Below are 12,511 nucleotides of genomic sequence, written 5' to 3'. Positions count from 1 at the left end.
GTATCAGTCTGCTTATGACAACCAAAACACTGCTTATAGCCAATTGGCCAGAAATTATGTTCATGGATACACATAGACATGATTGTGAACCACAGACATTTATGAAATGCCTATTCGCCAAACACGTGATTCCACCTGCTATCAGAAATTCAGACATGAGGAAGATTCAGTTATGCATTGAGGTCACAGATAAGTGCAAGAGATGACCATGGACAGAACTAATCACAAGTTAAGGTGTAGGAAGAGATGTTATAATAACAGTTGCAAAGAGTGAGTCTGGAGGTAGTGTGTATATTTTATTTATATACTCTGTGTAATCCCACAGAAGATTTGGGAAGGCTTACAAAATGCATAGAATAGTAAAAAGAAAAGCTAGCAATGGAATGAGGCAGAGTGGAGGAGAAACACATACAGGAAAATAAAGGCTGGGGTAAATGTAGGGGACCAAAATGCGCAGACACCCTCTGGATATTTGCTAATGGTGATCATACATTTAGTGCTAAGCTCCTAGCAGGCAGAGCAAAAAAGCAGATACAATTATTAACAACAAAATGCTTGCCACTCTGAGGAAGAAGGGGAAAAGATTATATATTAAACACATTTTATGAGCAAGATTGCATTTTCATAGGCTTAAAAAGGAAAAGCATTTTCCAAAGTGTAATTCCTTGCTGCACCGGCATCACAGTCCCCTGGCAGTACTCATACAAAATGCAGATTCATGAGCCCATGCCAGACCTAGTGATTCAGACAGAGGTGGGGTTTTTTTCTTTTTCTATTTTTTTTGTTTGCTGGAAGCAGAGAGGGGCCTGAGTTGATTCAGAGTTTTGATAAGTAGAAAAATGGACGAGATTTCCACAGTAACCAGTTAAGAGCCCCTGAGACAGAAGACAGCAAGGCCCATAAAAAGCAGTAAAGCAGAAGGCAGATTTGGGGAAGAAAGCATTGTTGCTAATGGGCTGGAAACTGGCAGGGACACAAAGCTAGAAAGGAAGGTTGAGGACACAGCATGGAGAGCCATAGAGACTCTGCCGAAGGTCATGTTTTTCCTTTTTTAAAGGTAGGAGTCTCCTTCAGGACAGAAGGAGGAGACCTGGCATTTAGAAAGGTCAGTCTGGCAATAATATAGAAAATGGGGCCCAGGAGACCAAGGGCGTACAGGCAGTTGCTGCTATAGCGCATGGTGTCTTGGTGAGCATCATGGCAGAGGTCGTAACTGTGTGAATGGAAACTGTGTGAGTTGAAAGGGTGAGCTGCATGGCCGCCAAGTGCAGCCCTTAGGACTGGGTTCAGGTTGAGCATAGGAGATGGCAGGCATCATGTAGAAAGGAATGATAAATGGAAGTTGACTCTAAGATTTGGGCATGAAATAGGCTTGGAGTTACTAATAGTCCAGGGTCGTTGGGAGAAGAAAAGCTTCTACTGGGGAGTGAAAGGAGTTGAGGATGAGTTATAAGAACAATCACAAGGATCTTAGCACTAACAGCGGAGGCAGCGCTCCTTTCACGGGGACACTAGCTGCAGGGGGTCTGTTCCTGCAGACCCCTGATTCGGCGATGGATGAATAAACATACACTGACACACAGATATTCTGCTTTGCCAGTCCAGCTGAGGGTCTGAGCTGCTTAAAGGCTCCAAGCTGAGTTCTGTAAACAGTTGCGACTGGGCCCATATGGGTTAGTGAGGCTCTTATTTATTCAGTAAGACTAATTAACAAAAGTTGTGAGTAAACACCACTAGAGGGTAAAGATTAAAGGCCAGGTTCTCAGGCCTAAAGTAAACACCATTTGCGGGTAGTAAACTTCTGCTGGCCACCAAGTAGGAGGCAGTCAAGTGTGCCTGGTAGGACAAAGGTTAGTCTTGAGCCCATGTAAGTAAACAGGATGGGAAGATTAACTTCCCACATTCTTCTGTGCTTGTACCCTAATCTTTCTGGCTCCTGCAAAGACACCCTGGCTGCCTTCAGCCAAGCAATCTGAAGCTGTGCAAACTCTCAGGCCTTCCAAGAGAGTTTTTGACTATTACTATAACTATCTTTCATATTTTTCCCACCAGCCTGATTGAACCCCAACGAACAGCATCTTATACCTACAACGTATGTGCTGTATGGCAGGCGCTGTGCTGATTTCTTTGTCTGGAATATTTCATTGAATTATTGCGACAACGTGAGAGGTGTTTTACTACTCCTGTTTTACAGATGAGGATACAGTGACTTAGAGAAGGCATTTATCTAAAGTCATACCACCTGGAAGTTGTAGAGCCAGGGTTTGAACCTGGGCCCTCTGATCATAAAGTCTGTGTTTGTGACCAGCGTGCAGGACCACTATGTGAAGTTGGTAGAAGAATGGGTCCTTCATGTGGCCGGGCCCCCTATGGTTGAAAATGACAGCAATAATAATAGCTAACCTTTGTTGAGAATTGTCAGTTCAATTGTAAACAAAGCCCTTTGTGTACATTTTTAAATTTTAATTCACACAATAACAATGCTTTGTGAGTAAATGTAATTATTTTACTCTCATTTTACAGATGAGAAAACAACAGAGAGGTTGACTGGCCCCAGGTCTCATAGATATGAAATGATAGAACTAAGAGTTGTACACATGTATCTTGATTTCAGAAGCTGCTCTCTTAGCTATCAGGCTGCAACAAATCCCAAGATAGTAGTTAAGAATGGAGGAGAAAACAAGAGAGTCACCATTATGAGTTGAAATCAAGCAGTGAGAGAACGTCCAACCTAGAACACACACATGACCATGGGAGAAAGCTGAAGAAATGGAGCCCTTGACAGCATCTGGGATGTGGGACTCTCACTAACTGAGTTTGAGAAAATGCCTTTACCACAGGGAGCCTCAGTTTCCTCATGGGTAAATGCAGGACAGTCTTTCCTAACTCATAGTTTTATCCATGTTAAATAAAATAGTATACTTATAATGATAGTTTATTGCCTGCCAAATAATAACTCTTCTGTAAATATTAGCTTCTTATATTATTTCTACTAGTTTGCAGAACTGCTTCCTGTTCGTGAGAAAATGACCCTTGAATGGAGATGATGACTCTAATTGAGATAATGCAGAATAAAGGAAAATCATATGTTTGTATGGTGTGTGTGTGTGTGTGTGTGTGTCTTTTTGAAGGGGGGGTTGGGTAGGAAGTCAACAGCCAACCATGGAATAAATGTTTAGAAAAGGCAGTGACTTCATTCTGGAATATCTTGCAAATAAGATTCATTGAAGCATTGTAAAGTTATAGCCCAGCTCAATTTAGCCACAGCTTATCCAGGCCAATGATTTCTCTCCCAGTTCCTAAGGAAACTGCAGCAAGTTTAAAACTGGAGTTTACATTGAATTTTCATTACCCAGGCAAATGCGTGCTCAGAAGGTAGTTGGGAAGCTTACGTTGCCAGTCTCCCTCCCTTCCTGGTGACAAGAGGCTGCAATGCGTTCCTTGTGTGTTTGAAGCTAGGTTCATGATTATGCAAAACAAAGCTAGGAAAGGAAGTTATTTATAGCACTTGGATTCAGCAAAATGTTAACTTTTAAATGCTTTTTTTTAAATAACAAATTTTAAACCCTGGAGACCTAAAGATAAATTCCATCTGTATATCTCTCCATGAATTATGCTTAACCAGGAAGACATTTCCAAAGAGATCTTTGGGTAAGATATTTCCATCTCAGGAAGATGAGGAGATTCTTGCAAAGAAATGAAAACCAAAAAAGGTGGGGATTGGGGAAAAAGCTTTATTTATTCCTCAAAGATGCATTGATACTTTCTATGTAGCAGACACTATTTCTGGAGCAAGGGATCAAGAATGAATTAAAACTAGTCTCTCTCTTAATCATACAAGGATTACTGGGAACACTACACAAGAAAATAGCCAGGGGCTTTTAGATGCAGGTCAGACGGGTGTCAGTGAATACTGTGAATGGTGGTAGAAGGGACAGCAATTACCTGATCTGAAACAGATCAGGTGATTGAACCCTGAAACAGAGTTTCTAAATGAGTTTCTAAATGCCAGCCCAGCACTCCCAAGTCCAGGGTTTTGTTTTGCTTTGTTTTTTGTTTTTTTGCAGAAGCTAAAAACCCATAATACAAATATGAAATTGCCTGAATTGTAAATGTTTGCAATTTGTTGAAAACATTTTCAAAAATACTATGGGGACTAAACAAGACACATCAGCAGACAATACTTGGCTCACAAGCTTCCAGGTGATAACACCGCCTCCAAAATTGTAATAGGCACCGTTAAATACCAAGATAAACAAGACACGGCATTTTGTGGTTACAGACAAAAAGGGCTCCATCCTGCCTGTGAATGAGGAGGAGGCCAAGTCCTATCACAGGTGTGTAGAACTGACCCTGGGCTGACCTCTGAGTAGAGGTGGTGGCGAGATCTGGTATTTAGCAAGTAACACCCCCTTGAGTTGGGAGTGATGTTAAAAAAGGAGAACTAGGGGTACCATCTTCCAGGTATATAGGAGAAACTGGCAGGAAGAATAAAGATTCCTGTGTTTAAAAAGTATGTTTTCTTTTTTTATTTTTTCTTAAAGCAAAGGATAAATGCGGCCATGGGTAGGACATAAAATGCCAGTGTCTTAAAGTGAAAATGGTTAAATACAATGGATTTCAAGACAAAAATGAAGAAGCTGCTTTCTTTCTTTTTATTTTATTTTATTTTATTTATTTTTTTTTAAAAATTTATTTATTATTATTATACTTTAAGTTGTAGGGTACATGTGCATAACGTGCAGGTTTGTTACATATGTATACTTGTGCCATGTTGGTGTGCTGCACCCATCAACTCGTCATTTACATCAGTCACTCATAGGTGGGAACTGAACAATGAGATCACTTGGACTCAGGAAGGAGAAGCTGCTTTCTAATGAAGCTGAGCCACCTGAAGAAGTGACTGCTTTCCCAAACATGAGCTTCCTCCTCTGGACACGTGGGCCATGATGCCTGCCCTGAGAGGATGCCTGAGGGTTAGAGATGACATTGTTCTGACTTAATCCCATTGCTAGCCAAGTGGAATTTCACTGCGAGTTCACTGCTCCATCCTTCCCAAAGGAGGTGCTACAGAACACTTGACTCTTGCCCCAAATGGGATTCTAGATCAAATCCAAATGAGACTCTCGAAAGTCCTGCAATAAAGAAACTTGTTTAGCATTTTTTTTTTTTTGCAAATTGACTTTCCCCAAACTGAGTATGTAAATCCCTTCTTTTTTTCTTTTTGTGTAATACTCCCAGATATCCTGTTCACCCAGAACTCCATGAAACATACATGGAAATTCTGCTTTCAGCATAAATGGCATTGATTTTTGGACAAGATGGTGTTTCTCTACTTTGGGAAGTAGACAAGCTAAGTATTTCATTTGGACAATATTTGACTCCTGAAATCCCTTGGACTTTGTTTCTTTTGCAGATGGAAGATGCGCTGAGTGAAGTAGATTTTCAACTCAAGGTGGATCTGCACTTTACGGACAGTGAACAGCAGTGAGTGTCATGGAAATGGAAATTATTGAATTGTAGTAGCACGATGCTCTCCTCCCCGCTTCCCTACTCCTGGGATAGTCTCATAGGCCATGAATCTCAGAACGTCTCTCAGATAAGCATCTCCTGATAAGCTGCAATGTCCCTTACTCAGGGGTGTAGGCTAAGAAAGTTTGTGTGGTCATTTCAAACCACATACATTTTAGGCAGGCAGCTCAAATGCATACACAGAAATCTCATAACTTGTTGGCTTTATTAACTGGCACTTTCTCATGTCTGACACCTTCACACATCTTACAATGTGATAATAATTGGGGGTTTTAGATTAACGACCCTATGAAGCTACAAATGGCAAATCCCCTTCTGAATCAAAGGAGATTCTCTCAGGATTCAACGTCTTTGTGTGACATATCTGCTGTTATGTTTCAACTCTGAAACTTGAAACTCCATTTATCTGTAACCTGCTCATTAAATAAGCAGGAGGCAACTTTCTTCTTTCTCATAACTGCTTTCTTTCGGCTTGTTCTGTGGCCTCTTCTTCCTACCCTGGGCTGAGCTGTCAGGCCACTAAGCTGGGATATTTCCGCTAATGAGTAAGTCATCCTTTTTTAGGTGTGAAAAGTCCAGTGAAGTATAATATCAGAACTCTAAACCTCATCCATTGTATAACTTCTTTCTGTTGCCTCCTTTCTCTACCTCACCTCCAGATCCAGGCTTTCCTAGCGTAGAAAACTCCCAGTGTAGGAACAGGGCATGGTGGGGGACTTCATATCCCCCATTTCTTCCCCACTGCAGTTTGCAGGCTTTGCAGGGTCAGGCACAGTAAGGAGGGAAACAGTGGAGAAAAGGGCAGGGGTTCATTTGTGAGTAGGATTGTCATATGGTAAACCCTGAATTGGCCTTAGGATGTTCTTGTGAATTCCTTAGAGATAGACTCCTTAGGAACCCCTGACCAGAAGACTCTCACCCAGCCCCGTCCCTGCAGTTATCTGATGTAGTGATGCCTCACAAGAGGCTGGGTGACTCATTCCTTGCAAGAAGCTCTTTGGGGGTGGATACTTTTCCAAAGCACACTCATCTGGCCCATGGGAAATGGACACAGACACTTTAACCCCCATTCCACATAACCTCCTCTGCCAAGCCTGCTCACTTTTGTTTAGACCAATCCAGCCACCCTCAGCTTCTCTCCTGATGGCCTTTGCAGAATGAGTTGAGCACTAGGAACTGCATTCCCACTGTTCTAGGGGATACAGGGCAATCTCCCTTGAAGACCTCCTCTCTTGGCTTAGGCAAAGGGAGGAAAACTCCTTCTTTCTCCGTTCTGTTAGCAGAATCTCAGCACACGCTGACCACTATCTGCAAATTAAAGTCAATTTTCACTTCTGGTCTCTGTAACCTCTCCAACAAATGTTTCCCCTTTTCCTTTGGAGAATGGGGAGTTGGGAAGCTGATGAGTCAATGCTGGCAGAACTGTTTCCCTCATCCCTTCAAAGTTCAGATTTGGCCAGGGGCAGTGGCTCATGCCTGTTATCCCAGCACTTTGGGAGGCTGAGGTGGAAAGATTGCATGAGCCCAGGACTTCAAGTTTACGGTGTGTCATGATTGTGCCACTGCACTCCAGCCTGGGTTACAGAGCAAGACCCTGTCTCAAAAACAAAACAAACCAAACAAAAAACAATAAAAAAAAGGTCAGATTTCTTCGCAGAACTTCTTCCCCTTCTCAAGGACTGTCCTATCTCTGAAATCTGTCTAATCCGTTATGGGACTGTTCATAACATGAGGAGTTGGGTCCAAGGGGATTTGAACCAAAGATGGGTGTCTACTGAAGTGTTAGGGACTTGATCGTGTATGGGAATTGAGAAGGGGCATCCACTGATGTGTAGCCAGTCTTGCCTGGTCCCTGGGCTGGCAGGAGTATCTGTCCATGGTCGTGCCACAGTCTGGGTTCAACTTCACAGATGCCTCATTTTTGTCTCTATCTGGACCCCAGCCCTCTGGCCACCTGCCTTTCTCATCACATCTGCTTTCTCCTTAGCAGGATAGTGTAGAGACTTGACGAATCCTACCTGCTTCACCCCATCGCCAGGACTTGTTCTAGCACCATACTGAACTCAGACGCCCTAAAAGAGGCTGGCCTTCTTCCCGAGCTATAAACTCAGAAGTAAAGCCCTGACGTTATGGTGCTCCTATTTTCCTCTAACCATCTGGGGTTTCTGTCATTAACACCTCCAGTAACCCACCCCGCCCTATCACTCTGTTCCACTTCCTTCCCAGACATTCATTCATAGCTTTATGGTAGACATTTCCAATTCATCACAGAACCTTGCGGCTAACTCCAAGCTCAGCCTAGAAATCAGCCTCCCACCTGCCCTCCATGTGATAAGCCATAGTGTACACAGTAAATGAGACTTTCTGTTCAGCAAAACAGTAGTTAATGGAGAGCCTGTATACCGGTGACTGGTTTAATCAAAGTGTATAAAACTCAGCAACCTAGACTCTGCACTCATTAACTATAAAACATTGGGGAAGTCTCACACTTTCATAAATCTCAGTAGCTTCAGTTATAAAATAGATATCATTATAGAATACATACCTCATAGGTCTGTTTGATGATTAAGAGAGACAATATATGTAGCAGGCCAAGTACACAATCTGATGGATAAATGTCTTCTTGCTCTTTATGGCTTCTTAGCTGGAAGTGAGGCCAGGCTTCAATGTGTTGCTTCCTCTCCCAAGCACTTAATAATAATAATAATAAGGGTTTTCATGAACTATAAGATTAGCTAAGATGAACAGGAAGTCAGAGGCTGGGGAAGATTGAAAATGCCACATTTTTAAATTTTCATAAATTGAGTTTAAGGATGACAAGGCATCCGTGGCATATCCTGGGGTGGACATTAGGCTCTGAAACATGACCAAGTCATCTGGCTTCTTTAGCATCATATAGGCCTGGGTGGGAACAAAATGGAGAAGCAGAGCCTCTCATATTGGGACAGAAGAGCTCCTGAAATTTGTCTTTTCTGGTGGCTCTCAATGCAGGTGGGAGGATTCTGACCCCTGGAGACATGTGGCCTTGCCCAGAGACATGTTTGGTTATCACAGCTGAGGAGGATGCTTGAGGGGAGATGTGAGCACAGTAAGGGCAGGGCTTCACTTCTGACTTTATAGATCCGAAAGAAGGCCAACCTCTTCTAGGGCCTTAGAACAAGTCCCAGGAATGGTGTGAAGCAGACAGGATTGTCACACTTAGATATTGCCGTCTAGTGAGTGAAGGCCAGATATGCTGCTGCACGTCGTACAGTGCACAAGTTAGCAGCGCCCCCTCCCACCACAAGAAAGCATGACTCGGTCCCCAAAGCAATGTTATGAGGTGAGGAAACTGTGCTTTATTCTAATCTCATATTTGTACTTGTTCCTCTGCAAAGACCCATCAGAACCTGTTTGCACAGGGATGGGAACCTCACTCCTTCACATCATGGCCCATTCTGCCCTGAATAGTTCTGCTGATTGGGAAATTCTTCTTTATTTCAAGGAACGATTCATCCCTGTGCATCTGCCCTCAGTAGATTTCAGTTTTATTTCTTGTGACCACCCAGACAAATCCCAAGTCTGGATGGCAGTTCAGAAAAGAAATCTTCTTGACCAGGCACGGTGGTTCTCACCTGTAATCCCAGCACTTTGGTAGGCCAAGGCAAGAGGATTACTTTTGGTCAGGAATTCAAGACCAGCCTGGCCAACATGGTGAAACCCCATCTCTACTAAAAAATACAAAAATTAGCTGGGTGTGGGCTCAGGCTTGTAATCCCAGCTACTTGGGAGGTTGAGGTGGGAGGTTTTCTTGAACCCAGGAGGCGGAGGTTGCAGTGAGCCGAGATTACACCACAGTACTCCAGCCTGGCAGCCTGGGTGACAGAGTGAGACTCCATCTCAAAAAAATAAAAAAGAAACCTTATTTATGTCATTTCCAGGTTAAATACTAGGGCTATTTCTGTGTGTGTTTTTTGTTTGTTTAATTTGTTTGCTTTATTTCCCTTATAAGAACTCAGACACTGTCCTATCAGTGCAATCAAGTTTACCACCATCATTTCAGAGCTTAGAGACCTCCCTGCACCACCACCAGGACCTAAGTTTTATCTCCATTTTGGATATATCTCTTTAAGAGCACAGGAGAGTTACCACCTCTTCATTCTTAATTCTTTACTTTTACTAATGTGGCTTAAATTCTTGTGAACATTTTTGCCATCTTTGCTACACTGATATGTATTTAACATTCTGTTGTTCAAGCCCTAGGGATATATCTGTGATTCATAGGAACCTGGGTCTGACTGGATTCAAAGCAATATTGAGCAGTAACTCAGAAATAACTGTGAATCAGGAAGACCTGGTCCAAGATTACATTTTTGTCTTGTGGCTTTAATTAACTCTTGTTGACTTTACTTCCTTGTCTACAAACAGAATAATGCCAATAAATACCTCCTATAATTGCCATGCGGATTAAAGGGAAAAGTACATGTTCAGTTCATAATAAGCTCTCAATACATTGTAGCCAGAATTAAAAATAATGTAAATGTTAACACCTTGCTGAGATTCATGGGGTAGACCCTTCACCCTCTCCCCAACAGATTTCTTTCTGGTACCAGGGGATCATTATTCATATTCAATCTATGGAGTCATCCTGAGCTCCAATAATTTAGCTGGCTCTTTCACTTGGCCTTTGTTTGCACACAAGCAACAAGGGTTTCAAGGAAGCAAAGCCCGTGGTGTTGGGTCTTCAGAGGCTGCTCCCTCCATCTGGCCCTTTCTGTGCTTCATTTCCTTATCTACGGATGGAGGACAAGCATTTCCTCTCTGCTCTCCTCATGAAAGATGCTCCTCCCAGGTTTCCCTTGTGTTCTGCTTCAGAGAAATTTGCACAGCCCAAATGACTGGTTCTCAGGATTTGAGATTAGTGCTGGGTCTTCCTGGGGCAAACATGGCCCCAGGTTTTATATAGGTAACAACCAATCTTCTTTTAATCATCAAAGATGCTGTGACAGTTGGTTTAATCTCTTAGACTCAGATACGTGTCAATTACAAAATACTGGAGCAGACATTGGGGAACTCTTGATGAAACTAGTCAGATTATTTAAGCACTGTGCTTTGGGTGTCATTCATTCTTTTGTTCATTCAGTCAGTCAATTGTTCGTTTTAATTTGTTTTTATATTCTCAATACCTGCCAGATACTAGGCTAGGTATTGGGATTATAAAGATGCATTAATCATAGTCCCTTAAGTGGTAGGAATCTGTTCGAAAACATAGGCTCACACAGTCAGTGCAGCATTATGAGGAGAGCGCTGGACATCTGGACATCTATGGGGGAAATAAAAATGAAGTGGAAAAAGTAGGAGGCTTCAGTGTTGAAGAGTCTTGAAAAGCTAGTGTGTGCTTCCTATCCATCACTGACACATGAGCTTGATGTCCCTGACAGTGCAGCATGTCACCAGATCTGTTGTGTAGCAGCTGTGTGATATCCAGTAATACCTCTGAACCCTGGTTTTCTCATCTGCCAGTGATGGGAAAAATGATCTCTACCAGGCAGAGCACTTGCAGGACTGAATAAGACGATGTATGCATGGTGCTTGGCCAATGGAGAGGCTTAATACAGATATGCTAGGATGACAGCAGGGGCAAACCCACCATTTCTCACATGAGCTCACATGCTTGCCTTCTAGGTTGAGGGATGTGGCCGGGGCACCGATGGTCAGCAGCCGCACGCTTGGCCTGCACTTCCACCCCCGGAATGGTCTGCACCACCAGGTCCCGGTCATGTTCGACTATTTCCACCTGTCTGTGATCTCAGTGACCGTCCATGCTGCCCTGGTGGCTCTGCAGCAGCCCTTGATCAGGTATGAAGTTTGGAGGCAGCCCTGATATGTGGGACCTACCTTCCATTGCAGGTGTGGTGGAGGGGCAGGGAGTTTTCCAGGAGAGATCAGCACACGCAAGGGAGTTTCTCTAAGGCTGCAGGTTTAAGCTTTGGTTCTCACTGAGGAGCATGGGAGAGAGTAAGGAGGAGGTCCCAAGGGGAGACTGGTGTGGGACCCGGAAGTCGAAAACCTGCAAACTATGGCTTACACCAGGAAGACTTGGAGTCTGGCTTCACATTTTCTAACTGCGCCTTCTTTCAGAAGTCATTTAATGTTCCTGAGCCATATAATCCTCTACAACAGGGATACTAATGTGTATCCCATCTACATAAGATTTTAGTGAATCTCAAATGAAGATAGTGCCAGGCACATGATAGGGGCTTAGTTTTCTTTTTCTTCCCCAAGTAGTTATTTGTTCAAATGTAGAAGGTCCATTTATTTATTTATTTATTTATTTATTCGAGAGGGAGTCTTGCTCTTGTTGCCCAGGCTGGAGTGCAATGGCACAACCTCGGCTTGCTGCAACTTCCGGTTCCCGGGGTTAAGTGATTCTCCTGCCTCAGCCTCCTGAGTAGCTGGGATTACGGGCACCTGCCACCAAGCCCAGCTAATTTTTGTAATTTTTAGTAGACCTGGGGTTTCACCATGTTGGCCAGGCTGGTCTCAAACTCTTGACCTCAGGTTATCCACCCTCCTCAGCCTCTCAAAGTGCTGGAATTCCAGGCATGAGCCACCGTGCCCAGCCCATGCATATGGTTTGATTCTTCCCTTCTGTGAATTTTCCCAGAACATGTTCAAGATCATGTGAACCACTGAGGTTCTATGAATGTCCCAAGTGGAGGGACAGAACTGACAACATGTAGCATATTGTACTGTGCTTGCCTGTCTTCATACCTACTCCGAGCATGGCCAGATCGGTGCATGAAATAATTTCAAAACATTACATATGCACATGGGCAAAAGTTGCATGTGTGCAGTGTTTATGCATAGAATGTTGTAGCATGGCATTTCCAAAAGGAATCTTTCCTAATTTCTCTTTTCTGAATGGCTTCTCAGTGCTGAGAGTTTAAGTGCAGGTACAGGAGACTAGAATTTTCACTACGTTTGCTGTTCCTGTCCT

The 12,511-nt window shown here is 43.2% G+C and overlaps 1 protein-coding gene across 1 annotated transcript in view; it reads left to right on the top strand.

Annotated features, from left to right (window-relative positions):
* Nucleotides 1–12,511, top strand: part of FAM135B (family with sequence similarity 135 member B) — a 353,644-nt gene that overhangs the window by 223,502 nt on the left and 117,631 nt on the right. Inside the window, exons 5-6 of the mRNA XM_001090012.4 lie at nt 5,417–5,487; nt 11,197–11,370. Coding sequence (XP_001090012.4) covers nt 5,417–5,487; nt 11,197–11,370 — 245 coding nt within the window. The remainder of the gene's footprint in view (nt 1–5,416; nt 5,488–11,196; nt 11,371–12,511) is intronic.

Source organism: Macaca mulatta, chromosome 8 (genome assembly GCF_049350105.2).
Source record: "Macaca mulatta isolate MMU2019108-1 chromosome 8, T2T-MMU8v2.0, whole genome shotgun sequence".
NCBI classification, from domain to species: domain Eukaryota; kingdom Metazoa; phylum Chordata; class Mammalia; order Primates; family Cercopithecidae; genus Macaca; species Macaca mulatta.
This window is presented reverse-complemented; position numbering and strand designations above follow the sequence as displayed.